This window comes from Patiria miniata, unplaced genomic scaffold (genome assembly GCF_015706575.1).
Source record: "Patiria miniata isolate m_02_andy unplaced genomic scaffold, ASM1570657v1 HiC_scaffold_8, whole genome shotgun sequence".
NCBI classification, from domain to species: Eukaryota; Metazoa; Echinodermata; class Asteroidea; order Valvatida; family Asterinidae; genus Patiria; species Patiria miniata.
In genome coordinates, this window is record NW_024037075.1 from 12,181,744 (window position 1) to 12,197,817 (window position 16,074).

The following is a 16,074-nucleotide window of genomic DNA, read 5'->3' on the forward strand; positions in this document are numbered from 1 at the left end:
AGGACAAAGATTTTTTAGAAAACATTAACTTTAAATATAAAAATCCAAATTTAAAATCCTACTACACAAGAAGCAGGATCCGTTTTTCGATATTTGAGGAATACTGACCTCATCATGCTTAATAGCATGATCAAACTTGGGACACTCCCGAGCCCTTTTTCCGCTTCGACTTTCACAAAATGTAATCCGTTATTTCTCCTCGGTAGACTTAGCCTAAAGACACAATAACTGCAGCTTGGCAATTTTGCAACTAGATCCTACGTATTTTGTTTTCCGTGATACTGAATAGCATCAATTAGATTATAGGGCCTTACGTTTTCTTTTTGGCCTTGTTGTCCACTATAGCTGCCTTGTACGGTAATGTGAAACAATTTCTTCAGATGAAATCACATTTAGAATATTTCAGGGTGAGACAGTAATAAGTTGTATATTTGGGGCAGCCATATTACATTCTTCATGTGAATATAAAATGTCGGTGTCAGAATTAGGTGGATTTGAGAGGGTTAATGATTATCCTCACGGAATTAGTTTTCTTTTTAGAATATCCTAAAATTACAATTTTGCAGAAGACAATAGTTTTACTAACAATTTACAATTTTAGTTTTCATATAATTTAAGACCTAATAAAAAAAAATATGTTTCTTGTCCGGGATTTTGAAAAAAAGGAGGAAGAGGGGTTTTTTATTTTTTATTTTTTATTTTTTTCAAGATGGCCATCATTTTAAAATGTCCTGCAACTGTTGGTGGTTCCACTGTTCAAAGACACTTTTAAAATGAAAGACAAGTTGGACAAGAGAACTGAACATATTTACAGTGTCATTTAGAGTTGTATTGGTCTACAATGAACAGTTTTAGATGCAAGTATTTATTTTTCGATGAATCTGTGGACTTTTTTGGTGTTTTTTACTGCATTTTTCAAAAATAAAACAAAATGCAGGCGGCCTCCAAAAAGGAAGCGGGCGGGGACGAGAAACATATTTTTTCTTTACTTCGCCTAATTTACAATTAGGGGTTTTCTACAGACATAACTGCTATGAATTTCAACTGTACCGGACTTAGTCAGGAATTTCCAGTTCATTATCAGAAGTATGACTAAGCATTTGAAGAAAGAAACCTGCACACCGATCAGCCTGATTCTGCTTCAGAGGTCATAGATTTAACAATCCAATTTAACCCCTGATTTCAGATTTGGCAGTCTTGATCTTTAACAGTGTGGATCTTTAATGTATCTTTCCCAATGCAATATTTTAATAACTAAAAATAAAATATTAGCCTGATTCTGCTTCAGAGGTCATAGATTTAACAATCAAATTTAACCCCTGATTTCAGATTTGGCAGTCTTGATCTTTAACAGTGTGGATCTTTAATGTATCTTTCCCAATGCAATATTTTAATAACTAAAAATAAAATATTAAAATCCAGTAGAATTTCACTGAAAAATTGATTCTTCAGATTTTGGTACGTGTGTGTGTGTGAGTGATGGCAGCCCCGAAGCATAAAAGGAAAAATCGCAATTAGTCTCTTAAACCTTTCCCTAATGACATCACTTGGTTGTCATGGTAACGGACTGTCACAAGAGCTGGTCACTTAATGAACGTGAATGCCTTCGCGGGAGAAAGAGTGACAAAAAAACCAAATCTGGTTGTGAAAGTGTTTAATAAAAAAGAGTAGGGTTTCTGTTATAATTGCCAGTGTTGTAAAGTCTCGTGTCAATTATGGAGGTTGATTTTATCTAGGCCGGGAAAAAACATCAGTAGTTTCTCGTCTGGCTTTTTTGAAAAAGTGAAGGAGGCGGGCGCTTTTATTTTTTTGTCAAAGATGGCAGTTTTCAAGATGGCGGTTTTCAAGATGGCAAATGGATTCTTCAATTTTCTTGAATATTTTGACAATACAAACTTGTGTCTAAAGGAGCCATAATCCTTTCTACATAGCTACAATTTTTTCCAAGATAGCGGTTTCCAAGATGGCGAATGGATTCTTCAATTTTCTTGACTATTTTGACGATACAAACTTGTGTCTAAAGGGGCCATAACACTTCCTACAATTTTGTTGGAACTAAATAAATAGACAATATATTGACAACACATGTGCAAAATACATGTATCTTGCAAATTTATGAATTAAAAAAAAAAGAGTTGGCCAGGAAAAAAGGAATCGGTCGGGGAAGAGAAAATACTTTTATTTTTGTACTTGGCCTTATTTATTAATTTTTGTTGATGATACATTTACTGTACAAATGTACATGTGTAGTTTTAGCATATATGCAATGTAATGAAATCGATTTGTAACTTGAAAAAAAAAAGCATGGAGAGGGTTTCTATAATCCTCTGTACAGATGACATCACACTTTGTTTACGTGTGCACTTATCTATGGGGCTACAAAACCATCATCCCACCAGGGCTCCGATAAAAAAACACACGTGTAAACAAAGTGTGATGTCATCAGTACACAGGCTTATTGGTTGTAGCATATCTTGTTGATTTGTGAATAAAGGCTTTGTTCTCTTATGGTTTTTGATTTACGTTGCACTTGGCATGTTTCACGTTAACCGCAGGGCTGCAAGTAACAACGGTTGACCTGGAAAAGCATAACAATTTACTTTTCGATGGAATTTTGGTGTTAAGGAGATATACATTTTAATATTGGGTTTTGTCCTTCAGTATTAAAACAGACATACATTATGAGCGCCAAATATGTCACATATGCAGAATTTTAGTAAAAAAGTGACAGCAGTCAGCACAAAGAACAGCTTAATTGTAGAGACGTTGGTTGAGTGTTTTAAATGCTTGAATTGGTTATTTTTTTTCTCGCAGATGACGTCAATGACAATTCCAAAGAATTGTTCACTCGACTGAAACGTCGCCTCAGCCAGGAGCACCAAGAGGTCATTGAGGTTAGTCTCAGTCTCTCTTCAATTGGTTAAAGAGGTTGTGGAATGCTCGAAGACATTTCCGTCATTTTTTGGGTATATGTAGCCTAAGGTGTGATGAAATAAAAACGACTATTGTTTCTGTCATGAAATGAGTACAAAGGGTATTTTGAGAGCTATTTTTCAGGTCCTGTTTCGACCCGAACGTGCAATTTTTTGAAAAGTCGTCGTTGCGGGCAGCAAACAAAACACAGTAAATCGTGATGTAATAAACAGGACTCGTTTATGCTACTCTGCATCGGGAGTCCTGTTTATCACGTCACGATATACTGTGTTTTGTTTGCTGCCCTCAACGACGACTTTTACACAAATTGCACGTTTGGGTCGAAACAGGCATGACAGGACTTGAAAAACAGCTCTCAAAAGTACCCTTTGTACTCATTTTATGACAGAAACAATAGTCGTTTTTATTTCATCACACGTTAGGCTACATGTACCTGAAAAATGACGGAAATGTCTTCGAGCATTCCACAACCTCTTTAACAGGTTTTCATGTGTATACCGCATGATTTTGCCAATAAGAAAGACTAACATACCGGTACTTATATCTCCGTCTCCCCCCCCCCCCCTTGGACCACAATAAATAGGAAAGTAATGCAGAAAAAAAAGTAGCACATGTCTGCTGACACCCCTTCCCCCAAACAGCTACCCCCTCCCCCAGCCAACCATCGTTGGAAAAAACTGACTTTTCTCAAATACTGTCGGTGCCCCCAATTTGCCAAATTTAGTTATTCCTCATTTTGTCTGCAATCCGTGGACGGGTGCAAGCCAGCTAGTGTGGTTCCCTGACCTGACAATTTCCAAACGTCTATAAATTGCTCCGTTTCGTCTGAAGTAGGGTCAGGGAACCAGACTACAAGTAAAGCAATTTTTTTTTGGTTTTTCCAAGCATCCATGAACACAAACCTTTAAACAGGTCGGTGTAACAATATTTGCTATAAAATACTAACCCCCAAAATCCATCCATTTCTGAAAATTACAGCAAAAGAAAAAGTTGTACAGGGTGATGCAGAAAAAAAGAAGTAAACCCACTTACTTTTGACAGGAATTTTAATGTACTTACTTTACTCATTTGAACTGGTTTTTTTTTTATAATGTAGTGAAGTATAGCTCTTCAACCATACGTGAAAAACTCTTTAAAAAAAACTCGCAAGAATAGTGTTATGCTAATTTGAAAACAGTCACCAAAATCACTGTTGTCAACGTGTACCGATAAGTCTAGTGTGGTGTTTTTTGTCTTCAAATCAAGTTGCGGAGCTCTGTCAAGGGGATAAAGCCATCTGTGGACAAAAAAGTTGGCACATGAACATTTTAAACTTCCATCTCAGAGGCAAAACATGTATTTGCAATTTTTTTTGTCACTTATGTTTATAGATCAATATTTTAATACCAAAATTGCTGTCAAAAGTGGGTTTCCTTCTTTTTCATCATTCATCATTGGGCGGCCGCAGCCGAGATGGATGAAACCAAACTCTTCCAGACTCTCTTGTCCGCCATGGCCGTGGTGATGTCATCAACGTGCTGGCTCACATCATTGCATACAGTGTCGACGTAGTTGAGGGGTCTCCTCCCTCTATTGGGGCAAGGCAATCTCCAGCAGATGAGGTCAAAGACAACTTGCTCTTCGGCTCTGTAGCAGTGGCCGGCAAGGCGGGCTCTGCGTTGTGCAACCGTAGTTGAGATAGGTCGGATGTTGCCATAAATTTCTGCCTTTTAAACCACCCTGTATATTACCTTCTTAGCTGACATTGTATCTGTGGTGCTTGATTTGACTAGAGCCTGGCCAATGAGTGGGACCAGAAGGTCTTGGAACAGCTGAGGCACCTCAGGGAAGAGATGGAAGCTAAATACAAAGCGGAGCTGGAGGCAGAACGGGAGCTGCTCAGCAAGGGACAGGCGGGCAAGGAAGAACTGGAACGGGAACACCGGTCCGATGTAGACCTGCTTCTGAAGGAGAGAGAGACACTGCTCAACCAGGCTGAAGGTAAAGGTCACAGTGGTTAAGGGGTCATAGGCCAAAGGTAGATGCAGGTCAGAGGTCAAGCTAATAGATTGGCTTGGCCACTGAGATGCTAGAAAAAGAACGGTTGCGAAAAAACTGAAGGGAAAACATAGGCAATGTGTTTTTACAAGAGATTGAAGGAAAGGGTTTTAGGTTTCAAAGGTTTTTGGTCCATTTGTAGGTTAGAGTCAGAGGTTATAGGTTTTTAAAATTACCAGAATTGAAAATTAAGAAACCTGACCGAAACTGTATTTCAGTTGAAGGTGTTTTTTAGTTTTGTTACCGCTAAATTTATTTGCGTGCTTTTTTGGCAGAAATGAGGCAGCACCTGGAGAAGGTCCACCAAGAAGAGTTACAGGGCATTCAAGCCAAGATGCAGGCAGAGTATGCACAGCTGGCCAAGATGAGGGAAGACTTGGAGCAAGAGAGAGGTCGACAGGAGTCCACCACCTACCTCAAGAGTGAGCTGTCCCTCCTGCAGACGGCTCATGACAAGCTAAAGGAGAGAAATGAAGTGCTGGAGTTGCGAAATGGGGTTCTGGAAGCCATGGTCAGAGAGGGAGGAGATGAGGAGCTTAGTCTGGAGGAGAGAGCCAAGAGGGGGAAGGTTATTGGAGAAGAAGCTGTTGAAGTTTACAAGAATGAGATCAGGAAGCTCCAGGATGAACTGACAGTGGTCAGGGCAAAGCTCCAAGATGAGCACAGCCAGGAGCTGGAGAAGCTACGGACCTACTTCGAGGAGCGGGTCGTAGAAAATGAGAAGCGTTGGGCCCAGGAGATGGCTGATCTCAAGGCGCAGTATGAGGAAGAGCGGGAGCACGGCTCTAAAGAGGATGATGAAGAGGATGGGAGACCGAAACAGCGTAGCTATGCCCAGACTATGATGATGATGACGCACCTGTCGGATGTTGAGAGCTCTCCGCCCCAATCTCCTGAGCGCTTTGCGGAGATCGAGGCGGAGGTCAAACAGCAGCTGAGGAGTGAACTGAGGGGCATCCTGGAGGAGGAGTATCAAGCCAGGATGGATAACATGAAAGAGGAGCTGCAGCACGAGAACAGGATGGAACTGGAGCGGAGGAATCTCGAGTCGGAACTAAAACTGGAAGCTGAATTGATGGCTGCTAAGGATTTACTGAATACGAGACATGCCTTGGAGGTTGAGAACCTCAAGCAGATCCACCTGGAGGAGCTGGAAGAACTGCGACAACAGCTCTCAGAGGAGAACACCAAGGCCATAACAAAGCTTCGGCTGGAGTGTGCTGCCGAGACTGCACGGCAGGTGGAAGAGGAGTCCCAGCGAATCAAAGAGGAACTCAAGTTTGCCCACGAGGAGGAAATGTCACAGCTGAAGGATGACTTGGAGCACAAGCTTGCAGTTGAGATGGATTCACTTCAAGGCGAGCTGGAACTGCAGAAGGACATTGAGGGGAAACGGGCCAAAGCAGAGGCCAAAGAAGAGTTTGATATTCAGTTCCGGACTATGCAGGCAGACCTGGAGCAGCAAGCCCAGGACAAGATAACTGATGAGGTTGCTCGCATCCTTGCTGAGGTCACCATGGAGAAGGCTCAGGAGATGGAAAGTATACAGACGGTTCTTGATGGACAGATGGAGAAAATTCAAGATTTAGAAAAGAGAAAAGATGACCTTGAAGACCAACTAGACAATCGCATGAAGGATGAAGACAAGGTAGGAGAAAAGTATGCCAATGAGATTGCCAATTTGAAGCAGCAGCTGGCTGACACAGAAGATGCTCTCAGAGCTCTCCGGGAGGGAATTGAGAGTGGAGAGGCACCAGAGGTTCAGGCTCTCAAGGAGAACCTGGTGAGACAATATGACAACCAGCTGGAGATGATTAAGGCGACGATGACCGAAGAGATTGAGTCTCTCACGAGAACCACTCAGCTCCAATCTGCCAAGGAGCTGGAGGAGATGCAAGTCAACTTCATGCAGGAGCACCAGGCCATGCTGGATAAATTTGTTGAGAGCCAAGACACGGATATCATGGCGCTCAAACAGCAGCACGATAAAGAACTAGAAGAGCAGCATGAGCGCTTGCAGAACAACTTTGAGCAGGAGCTCAACGATGCCCAGGAATCCCTCCAAGAGGAACAAGCGAAGGAGCTTGAGGAGCTCCGAAGAGTTCTAGATGAGGAACACGCCAAAGAGATAAGTGACTTAAAATCACAGCACTTTGAGGAGCTGGAAGCTCTCAAAGTTGATCTAGCCGAAACTCTGAACGAGGAGAAAAAGAAGATGGGGGAGCAAATGGAGAAGGAGCGAGCTCACATCCTGAATGCCGAGGAGCTCCTGGAATCCATCAAAGCCAAACATGAGGAGGAGAAGGCTCAAGTCACGGAAGACCTTGTCTCCGACCACATGGCTAAGTTCCGGCAGGTCACGGATGAGCTAGAGTCCGAGCACCGGCAAGAGTTGGAGTACATGAAAGAGATGCTGCGGAGCTCCATCGAGAAAGAGTTCAAGGAGAGGATACGCAGCTTGGAAGAGGAAATCCAAGGGCAGCAGGCGGAGAAAGAGACGGTGCGGGAAAAACACGAGACGGAACTCATGGAGCTGAAACAGAACCACGAAGAGCAGTTGGCGAAGTTAAGAGTGAATCACGAGGATCAGCTTGAGGCCATTGCCACGGATTCCGAGCGCGAGATCGAATCAGCCAAGATGGACCTGGAGGAGGCTCATCGGAGGGAGGTGCTACGTCTCCAGAGTGAACTCGGAGACGGGAAGCAGGGAAGTCTTTTGGCTCTCAAGGACGCCCACGAGAGTGAGATTCAGAGGCTCAAGGGGGAACATCAGCAGGAGATAGAGGCCGTGAAGGAGGAGCAGGAAGGGAGAGTGAAGGAGGCGGTAGAAGAACTGATGAAGAAGCATCAGGAAGAGATTGAGACAGCACTTGAGGAGTTGCAAGAGCAGCTGATGCATCAAGCTGAGCAGGAGAAAGGTCAGTCAATCTCTTAACAGGGATCTGGGAGCTTAGTGGGTAAACTCGACTAAAAAGAGTCAAGATATTAGACTCCTTCGTCAGCAGCTCTATGGGCTAATGTGTCCTTTAAGTTTGAAACAAATACTAGCTTGGGGAGTTTGAAAACAGAAATTGAAAAGTTCAACAACATATTTGTTTGTCATTTTTCATCATTTTATCTTCATATATTGAAATGAAACCAATTTAATAGGTGTTAGTCATAAAAAAAATACAAAGAGTTTTCATGAAACCCATCACTTTACAAACTGCCTATAATTAAAAAAAAAATGTACCCCAAACCCAACATATCTATTTTTTATTGAATGAAAATTTGGTACATTTCTGCACTGACTCGGCAGGAGAGTTCATGCATTAATTACAATGTGTAGGGTGTGCAGGTTGTGATTACCCCCTCTGTTGACCAAAGTTGTCCAACCCTCCCCCCACAACATGGCCTTCACCTTCACAGTAAAGTGGGCAGAGCCGATCCGCGACTTGACAATACCCCCTCTGCCATTGCAGGTGAGCTGGATCAGATGATGAAAGAGAAAGAAGAGCAACAGAGGGAGGAAGTGGAAAAGCTTCAACAGCAGTCAAACCAGGTAAAATTCCCCAAAATGAATCAGTGATTGTTTATTTGCAAATATTCATGTGTGTATAAAAATGCATTGGAATTTGCCATAGGGCTATATTAAGCTTGTGTTGTTGTAAATCCAAGTTGTTAAATTTTGTAGTCATTAAATGTGAGCAGTTGTTTACGTAAGGAGAGCCCTCACTTATCATGAATGCCAAACGTAAGAGTTATTTCTTGCTGGTAAGCTAATTAACGACTTGTATAATAATTCCTGGGAAAATAGTTTCAAGACTTCTTTGTGATGTTTTTTTCAATTAGGAAAACACCTGTCATGCTTAATAGTCCCCAGGAACAAGTAACAAAGGACTTTTTAATTGTATTTTCCAATCCTAGAGCTGTTCGATGTCCGGTCAAGGTAACTGACTCAATAAAAGGAATATTTAATTTACCTAAATGTATAAAATAAAATGTGCCAATGACTTCAGAAAAAATTATCAGGTGACATACTTGGTAATTTTTTTCACACGTTGTATTGTTGTGTAATTTTGAGTGATTTTCTTAAGTCCTTAAATCGGACAGTACTACCCGTAATGAAAGTATCGCTAATGTTTTGGCCACTGAACAAACATCAGTTTTACTCAAGCTGCGCAGACGCTAACACTTCCTCCAACTGCTCAAAAATTCCCCACTTCCTGTTTAAGCGTTCCTCCAGGGATGTGCCATTTTCACTAAGGGACGTCATTTCGATTCGACCTCGACCTTTAAAAAACATGTTTCATATTTCTGTCCTTTTTTAGTATAATAAAATGGTACTGGAAGATAAGTTTCAAATTTACTAAGGTTTTAATAACAATTAATGAAAGACAGGAAATGATGTTTTTGACTAAGGGAAATCAATAAGTGTCCCTCGTATAGCGTTTCACCCGCCCCTGAAATGGTATGATCGACTTCCTGTGTGGTTGGCACAATGTAGGTAGGGACATCCTCTCTGTATTAAGTATTGAATGTTTGTGCGTTCCTTAACATTAGGGCTGCAGCGAATGCTACTGTGAATATTCAAAGCAAATTTGTTTTTCTGAAAATTCTTCTATTTTTTTTTTGAAACTGGAATTAGGGATTTGGAAATGAAAGATAAGTAATTTTACTTTGGAAATGACTTCAGTTCGGGTTCAAGTTATCGTGTTTGCAAAAAGTTCTTAGTTCTTAAGTTCTTATTCAAAATGGCCGCTGCCCCGACAAGTGTAGTCTAGTTCTTGTGACGACCAACTTTCCAGAGCAAGAGGTGGTGGTAAGTCTGGAACCTAGAAGCGTTTATCATTATGACATATTAAGCTTTGGTATCAGACTATTTGCTTGATGCCCGAGATATTTATCTTTGATTAAATGGGAGGATTGCTGCAAAAATGTGCAAATCGAGACAGATTTCCATGCTCAAATCTTCTGCGAGAGAAAGAACTTGTTAAGCTGTAAAATGTATTTTTGCGTCCTGTGTTCTTTGATTGGATTCAACCGTTTGTGGAATAAGTTCTGTTCTTTTGAGAAGGTTACAAGCGGTCCCGTTTTGAATTTAAACGTTATTCAAGATGGCCCCCTTGTTTTCTTTGACCTTGTCACCATAGTTACAGCAAGAGAACATGGCGTTGTTGCAGCAGATTGCGCAGTACGACACCGTGATCAGCCGACGGGAGCGCGAAAACGAAGAAGGCGGGAACTTACTGAGCATGATGCGGGCCGACGCGGACCGACTGAGCAGCGAAAAGTAGGACAAATCATTTTTTCTGCATTTAATTTTTTTTTTTGTGCAGTGGTTATACAGGGTGATTAAAAAAAAGCGGAACCCAAACCCCAAAAGTTTTATTTCATATTTAAAAACATTTGTAGCACCAACAATAATAATGACTGGAAAGCCAATTTCATAAGCTACTCTTAGATGAAAAAATTACTGAAATTGGTCAATCCGTTCAAAGAATATCACCCTTTAAACTCAATGACCCTAAAACCTGTCTCGTCCAAAAAAAATGCGATTTCAAGAATCGTCGTCACAATTGTCTTCAAACATCACCAGCGATAAAATCTCAGTTTAAACATTTACAATATTCAACAAAGTCCTTTTAACGGCCCGTCTTTAAAAAAAGTAGATTTTATAAATCATATTGTTTGCCTTACCATGGGTTGTTAATAAAGATATCGTGTACTACAGTTGGTGACAGTTGTTGAAACAAGTATTCTGTGTCATTTCCTTCGTTGTTCCAAACAAGTTCAACACACACAATAAATTGCTTGTTTTGGACGAGACAGGTTTTAGGGTCATTGCGTTTAAAGGGAATATACAACATTTGCAAACATCAACAAATAAAACTACCAAGTTTTTACGAAATACCTTACTAGGATGTTGGTTAATGACAGTCTAAAGCATCCTGTAAAATTATGGCACCTGGTGTGAAGTCATTTTCAAGAAAATTGTATTTTTGTATAAATTTCCAACGGTGGTCGGCTGACCACCGTTGGAAAAACCTAACTATTTTTCATCTACTGCTCCAAATTTACCATTTTTTTTCAGTCAAAATTTTGTTTGCTATTGGTTACATGTTCATGAACGGGTGCAGGCCAGCTAGACTGGTTCTGTTACCTTACAATTTTCCGGCATCTATAAATTGATCCATTTCATCTTAAGTGGAGTCAGGGAACCAGACTACTTGAACATTTTTGTTTTTCATGGCTTTTCCAGCATTTTCGATCACAAAACTTCAAAAATGTCAATGTAACAATATTTGATCTATTATATACTAACCCATCAAATAGTTCATTTCTGAAAATTACAGCAAAAGCCAGTGATGTACATTCCCTTTAAATGGTGATATTCTTTGTAAGCATTGAGCAATTTCATTTATTTTTTTCATCTAAAAGTAGCTTATGAAATTGGCTTTCAAGTCATTATAATTTTTGGTGCTACATATTCTTTTAAATATGAAATATATTTGTGGGGGTTTGGGTTTCCGCTTTTTTTGACTCGCCCTGTATTTGTTGATATCAGTGTACTCTCTTTATGTGATTCTCGGTGATTGTACATGCATCACCACAGCCAATTATGTGTACATGTAAGTTGATATGGAGTTGATTATTGTACACGCCCACTTTAACATCTGTTCCGAATTGACATTCAGAAAAAAAAAAAAAAAGTACTACTGCTGTGTAAAGCACTGTGTTTGCCTTTAGGCTGACATTTTGATTACTTGACTCAGACTTTAGGTCAAAGTTCAACCTAAAATGGAACAGTCATTACATGAAGTTGTTCATATGCATGTTGTCTGCACGATATGATATAGAAAGAAAAATGTCCCAATATTTGTCTGATTTTTTAGCTCTATAACGACTACAGATTCTCTGAAATGCAACAGCTGGGTTTTTTACAACAATTTAACTGATCTTTTAATGAGGAACAACTTGGTGGCCAGGGGTCACAGCTCTCGCCAAGTTCATCGTGCCATTGCCAGAGCTAAAGCTATCCCCAGAAATCTAGCTCTCACGGGAAAGGCCCCTGATGCCATGGCCAAACCCATGATTCCCTTGGTTACCACGTTTCACCCCAATCTCCCTCCCCTTCGCAAAATCACTAATGACAATCATCATATCCTCCATACTTCAGATCGCCTTGCCCGCGCCATCCCCAACGGCCCCACATTGGCTTACAGGCGTCCTCGTAATCTACGTGACTTGATTGTTCGAGCTGAAGTCCCATCCTTAGATGCATCCCCTCCCACCCAGCATGGTACTTTCAAGTGCAGTTCCAGATGTGTTGTCTGCCAGATTCATATCCAGGAGTCTGACTCCTTTTCTGGCCACTCTTCTGTCACTACCCACAGAACCATTGGTAACATCACTTGTAACACCCCTAATGTCATATATCTTATTTCTTGCAGGGTCTGTGGAGTGCAGTATGTAGGTGAGACTAAGAATACGCTCAAGAAGCGTTTCTATGCCCACCGGTCAACGGTCAACACCAAGAAACTAGACACCCCTGTTGGTCATCACTTCAACCTGCCTAACCACTCCATTTCTGATATGATTTTGCAGGGCAAATTTGTATTGACCCCCCAGCCCAGCATTGAATCTCTTGGCCATCGCAAGGACTCAGTTCGCCTCAGCAGAGAGAAAGTGTGGATGAATCGTCTTCGAACTATTCAACCACATGGTCTCAACATCCAACTTGGAAATGATTGATATTTTTCTTCCTCCATTGTCTTCTGTTACAGATAATCCACCTGGTCTTCATTGTTTGTGTTTCCCCATCTTTCCCCATCTTTCATCCCTTTCCACCTCCATACTGTTCCCCCCCCCCCTCCCCCGCATAATCCCCCTTCACTCCCACACTCTTTTGTCCGTTCCCACTCCCTGTGACCTTTGATCCTTCCCCTTTCTGGTCCCTCCCCTGTTCATACCAGACCCCTTGTGGTTTGCCATCTCCCTTTGTTTCTTTGTTCTCTCATCCACCCTCCCCTGCATCTTTCCACACCTTTCCCACCTAATCCTCCTTTTGTGTTTCTTCTTTCATCCCTGCATGTTTGTGTGCACCCCCATGTTAATGTATGTACCTCTGTCATTTCTGTTTTAGCCTCTGAAGAAGAACTTGCTAAGTTCGCAACGTCAGGCCACATTAATTTTTAGATTTATATATTTCAGGTCCACCCAATCAGTAAGCAGTTTGCAGCAGTCTTACTTTTTTCATGATCTTTTAATAAACAGAAAAGCCATATTATTTTATGTAGGGCCAACAGATTTAATATTTTTTAGAATTTTATCAATTTATTATTTTCAAATTGCTCATAACAATTTTGTTTCCAGGGCTGCTTTGCAAGAAGCAAACAACCATCTGCTGGCTGTGCTCACCGCAGCGGTCCGCGCTACCATGGCAACCGAGGAAACCATCAACAGGCAGATGGCCAAGCTGGCGGCCGCTACCACTCGGTCGGCGGGGGAGGGCAGGTCGGACAGCAGGGAGGGTGAGGGTCGGACGGAGGCCGAAGGGGAGGCTGCGGAGGGCGGGGCTAGCTTGCAACTCGGGGGAGGTAGGTCTAAAAAAACAAGATGAACCCTAATTCCCTAGGCATTTTTGCTAGGATGCACCCTCAATCCTGCAAAATCCTCCAACTGCCTCCATGTAAAAATTGCATACAGCCTCAATGCTGCAAAATTCTCCGTTATTTCTTGAGTGTGGTCCTTGGAGGGGTGACCACTGCCTCAATCCTGCAAAATCCTCCAGCTATCACTGTCGATATGTTGAGGCAGAGCCAGTGACATCCTGGAGCAGTGCGGAGGGTTTCAAGTATAATCTAGGCCTAAATTTATGCACAGCTGAGCATAAACAACACAAGGTCTGGCCCAAGACCTTGACATAGTGCATCCTCCATTCTCAGCCACACATTTTTGCCATATAGCCTCAATCCTGCAAAATCCTCCATTTCGCAAAGAACATTTTGGAGGATTTGGGAAGGTTAGTGTAAAAACAAAAATTCTAAAATGAGTGTCAAGTTTTTACTTTAGCATTATGTGATTCAACTGATACATCTGGAAAAATTCTCCTAATTTGACAAATTTGTATTGACCCCCCAGCCCAGGCAGCAGCCAGGGGCAAACCCCCGGATGGACCCCCAGACGGACCCCCCGATGCACTGCACGACACCAGCGTTGCCTCATTCTTCAGCGATGAGGGTTTGGAGTTATCCCAGCAGCTGATGGAGAGCATGTTCAGCGGGCCGGACCTGGACACGGAGGGGGAGGAGCTTGTGACAAGTAAGTGGGAGGCGGGACAGCAACCAGTCTGGAGTTTTCGTGTGGTATCATTTCAATTCACAGTGGTGTTTGACTTGCGGACTACTTTTCATTATGATTCAAATCTCAATTGAACTGTTGGTTTTAAAATCAATACCTGATAATCATCTAGGTGGAAAGAGGCAATTCATGATAAAGTGTCTTGCCCAAGGACACCAAAGCACAACCGTAATGGCTAGAGTAGAATCCACAATCCGTAGAGCTAACAACAAGATTTTGAGTTTGGCATGCTAGACCACAAATACCCTAATTTTTCAAATGTCTCTTCTTGTGGTGCCCCCCAACTCTCCTTTCTTACCATTAAAGGAAGGACCAAACTGAAATTGGCATCCAAATTGATGGATTTTTGAGGATTCGGGAAATTTCCCTAGAACATTCCCTGGGAGTTGTGCCACCCCATATACAACCCCAAACTGCCCTGCCTGTTACTCCTCATACCGCCCCAAACCTCACAAACCTCCCAAACCTCCCAAACCTCCCAAACCTCACAAACCTCACAAACCTCACAAACCTCACAAACCTCACAAACCTCCCAAACCTCGCAAGCACTGTATGGTTTTATTGATATAAGGAGGAGTAAAAACAATGTGCTAAAGGGTATTTTTTACAGGGGTGTGAAATCTCCGCTATTTAGCGGATTTCCGCTTTTTTGTTCAGCGTGCCACATTTTGTTTTCCTTCCTTTTTCGCTTTTTTTCTTCCGATGGTCCAGATTTCCCACCGCTTTTTCCCCCGCGCGTAAGCTTTGATTTTATTTCCGTTTATTTTATTTTCCGCCGCCGCCGAACGCACGCGATCCCCTCTCTACAACATACACGTAGCTCTGAGATGGGGTGTGTGCAAGCGAGTATTCAATGTACATGTACATGTACATGTACATTTACGTACGTATGTGTGTACTATACGATGCCATGTGCATGCATTTTCAGCTCGAAGCCGCGTGTGTACACAACGTGTAAACAGCATCCGGGGAACCAACAGTCATGGCGCTGTGATTGGCTGCAGATAAATATGAATATTCACACATGCGCCATGAAGCGCGTTGGGACTCTTTGCGGCCGTTCCTGTGTCTATGCATGTAGTGACACGCGATGATCTCCACAATAACTCGCTGTAAACATCGTCTTGTTGCAAATATAAAGCCTTGAAATAAGACTAGTAAATTGTCGCCGACGTGCCGCGCCGGTAGAGGGCATCATGCGGGGCAAAGTTCATGTGTGCATTTCATTGCATGCACGCATCCTGCTGCGTATTCCGCTGCATGCTGATACGTACGTTAGTGTGTCGTTTCAAATGTTTCGAACGTATTTTGACATTAATTCCGCAAGATGTCAGTGCAACACAAATGTGTAATTATCCCAAGAGGTTCGGAGTTTGATTCGGACATTGACAAGACCGATCCTCAGGTTACGAATCCGTGGAAATGGATTTGGATGGAACACATGGTTAACTTAATGGGCAGAAATTAGGCGACTCGATCAGAAGCCGGGACACGCGATGACGATGTGTATCAATCATCTACAGTAAGGAGTTAAAATATGGAAAACGGCGGTTGAATTTCCCAGTTTTCATATACAAGTTGGCCATTTAGGCAGTTTCAAGCCAATATGAAGGAAAAGTTAACTTAAAAACATGCATAAATTGCAAAACATTTTTGACCAATAGTTGGCCCAGGCATGCCAGGGGGCTTTAAAGGGAATGTACATCATTGGCTTTTGCTGTAATTTTCAGAAATGAACTATTTGAGGGGTTAGTATAATAG

The 16,074-nt window shown here is 42.0% G+C and overlaps 1 protein-coding gene across 5 annotated transcripts in view; it reads left to right on the forward strand.

The window, feature by feature from the left end:
- The window catches only part of LOC119719076 (A-kinase anchor protein 9-like), a 106,341-nt gene that overhangs the window by 57,742 nt on the left and 32,525 nt on the right, over positions 1-16,074 (forward strand). For all 5 annotated transcript variants that reach the window (XM_038188380.1, XM_038188381.1, XM_038188383.1 and 2 more), the window contains exons 10-16: positions 2,815-2,894; positions 4,707-4,914; positions 5,247-7,889; positions 8,433-8,512; positions 10,104-10,243; positions 13,327-13,550; positions 14,095-14,274. In XM_038188380.1, the coding sequence (XP_038044308.1) occupies positions 2,815-2,894; positions 4,707-4,914; positions 5,247-7,889; positions 8,433-8,512; positions 10,104-10,243; positions 13,327-13,550; positions 14,095-14,274 (3,555 nt within the window). The remainder of the gene's footprint in view (positions 1-2,814; positions 2,895-4,706; positions 4,915-5,246; positions 7,890-8,432; positions 8,513-10,103; positions 10,244-13,326; positions 13,551-14,094; positions 14,275-16,074) is intronic.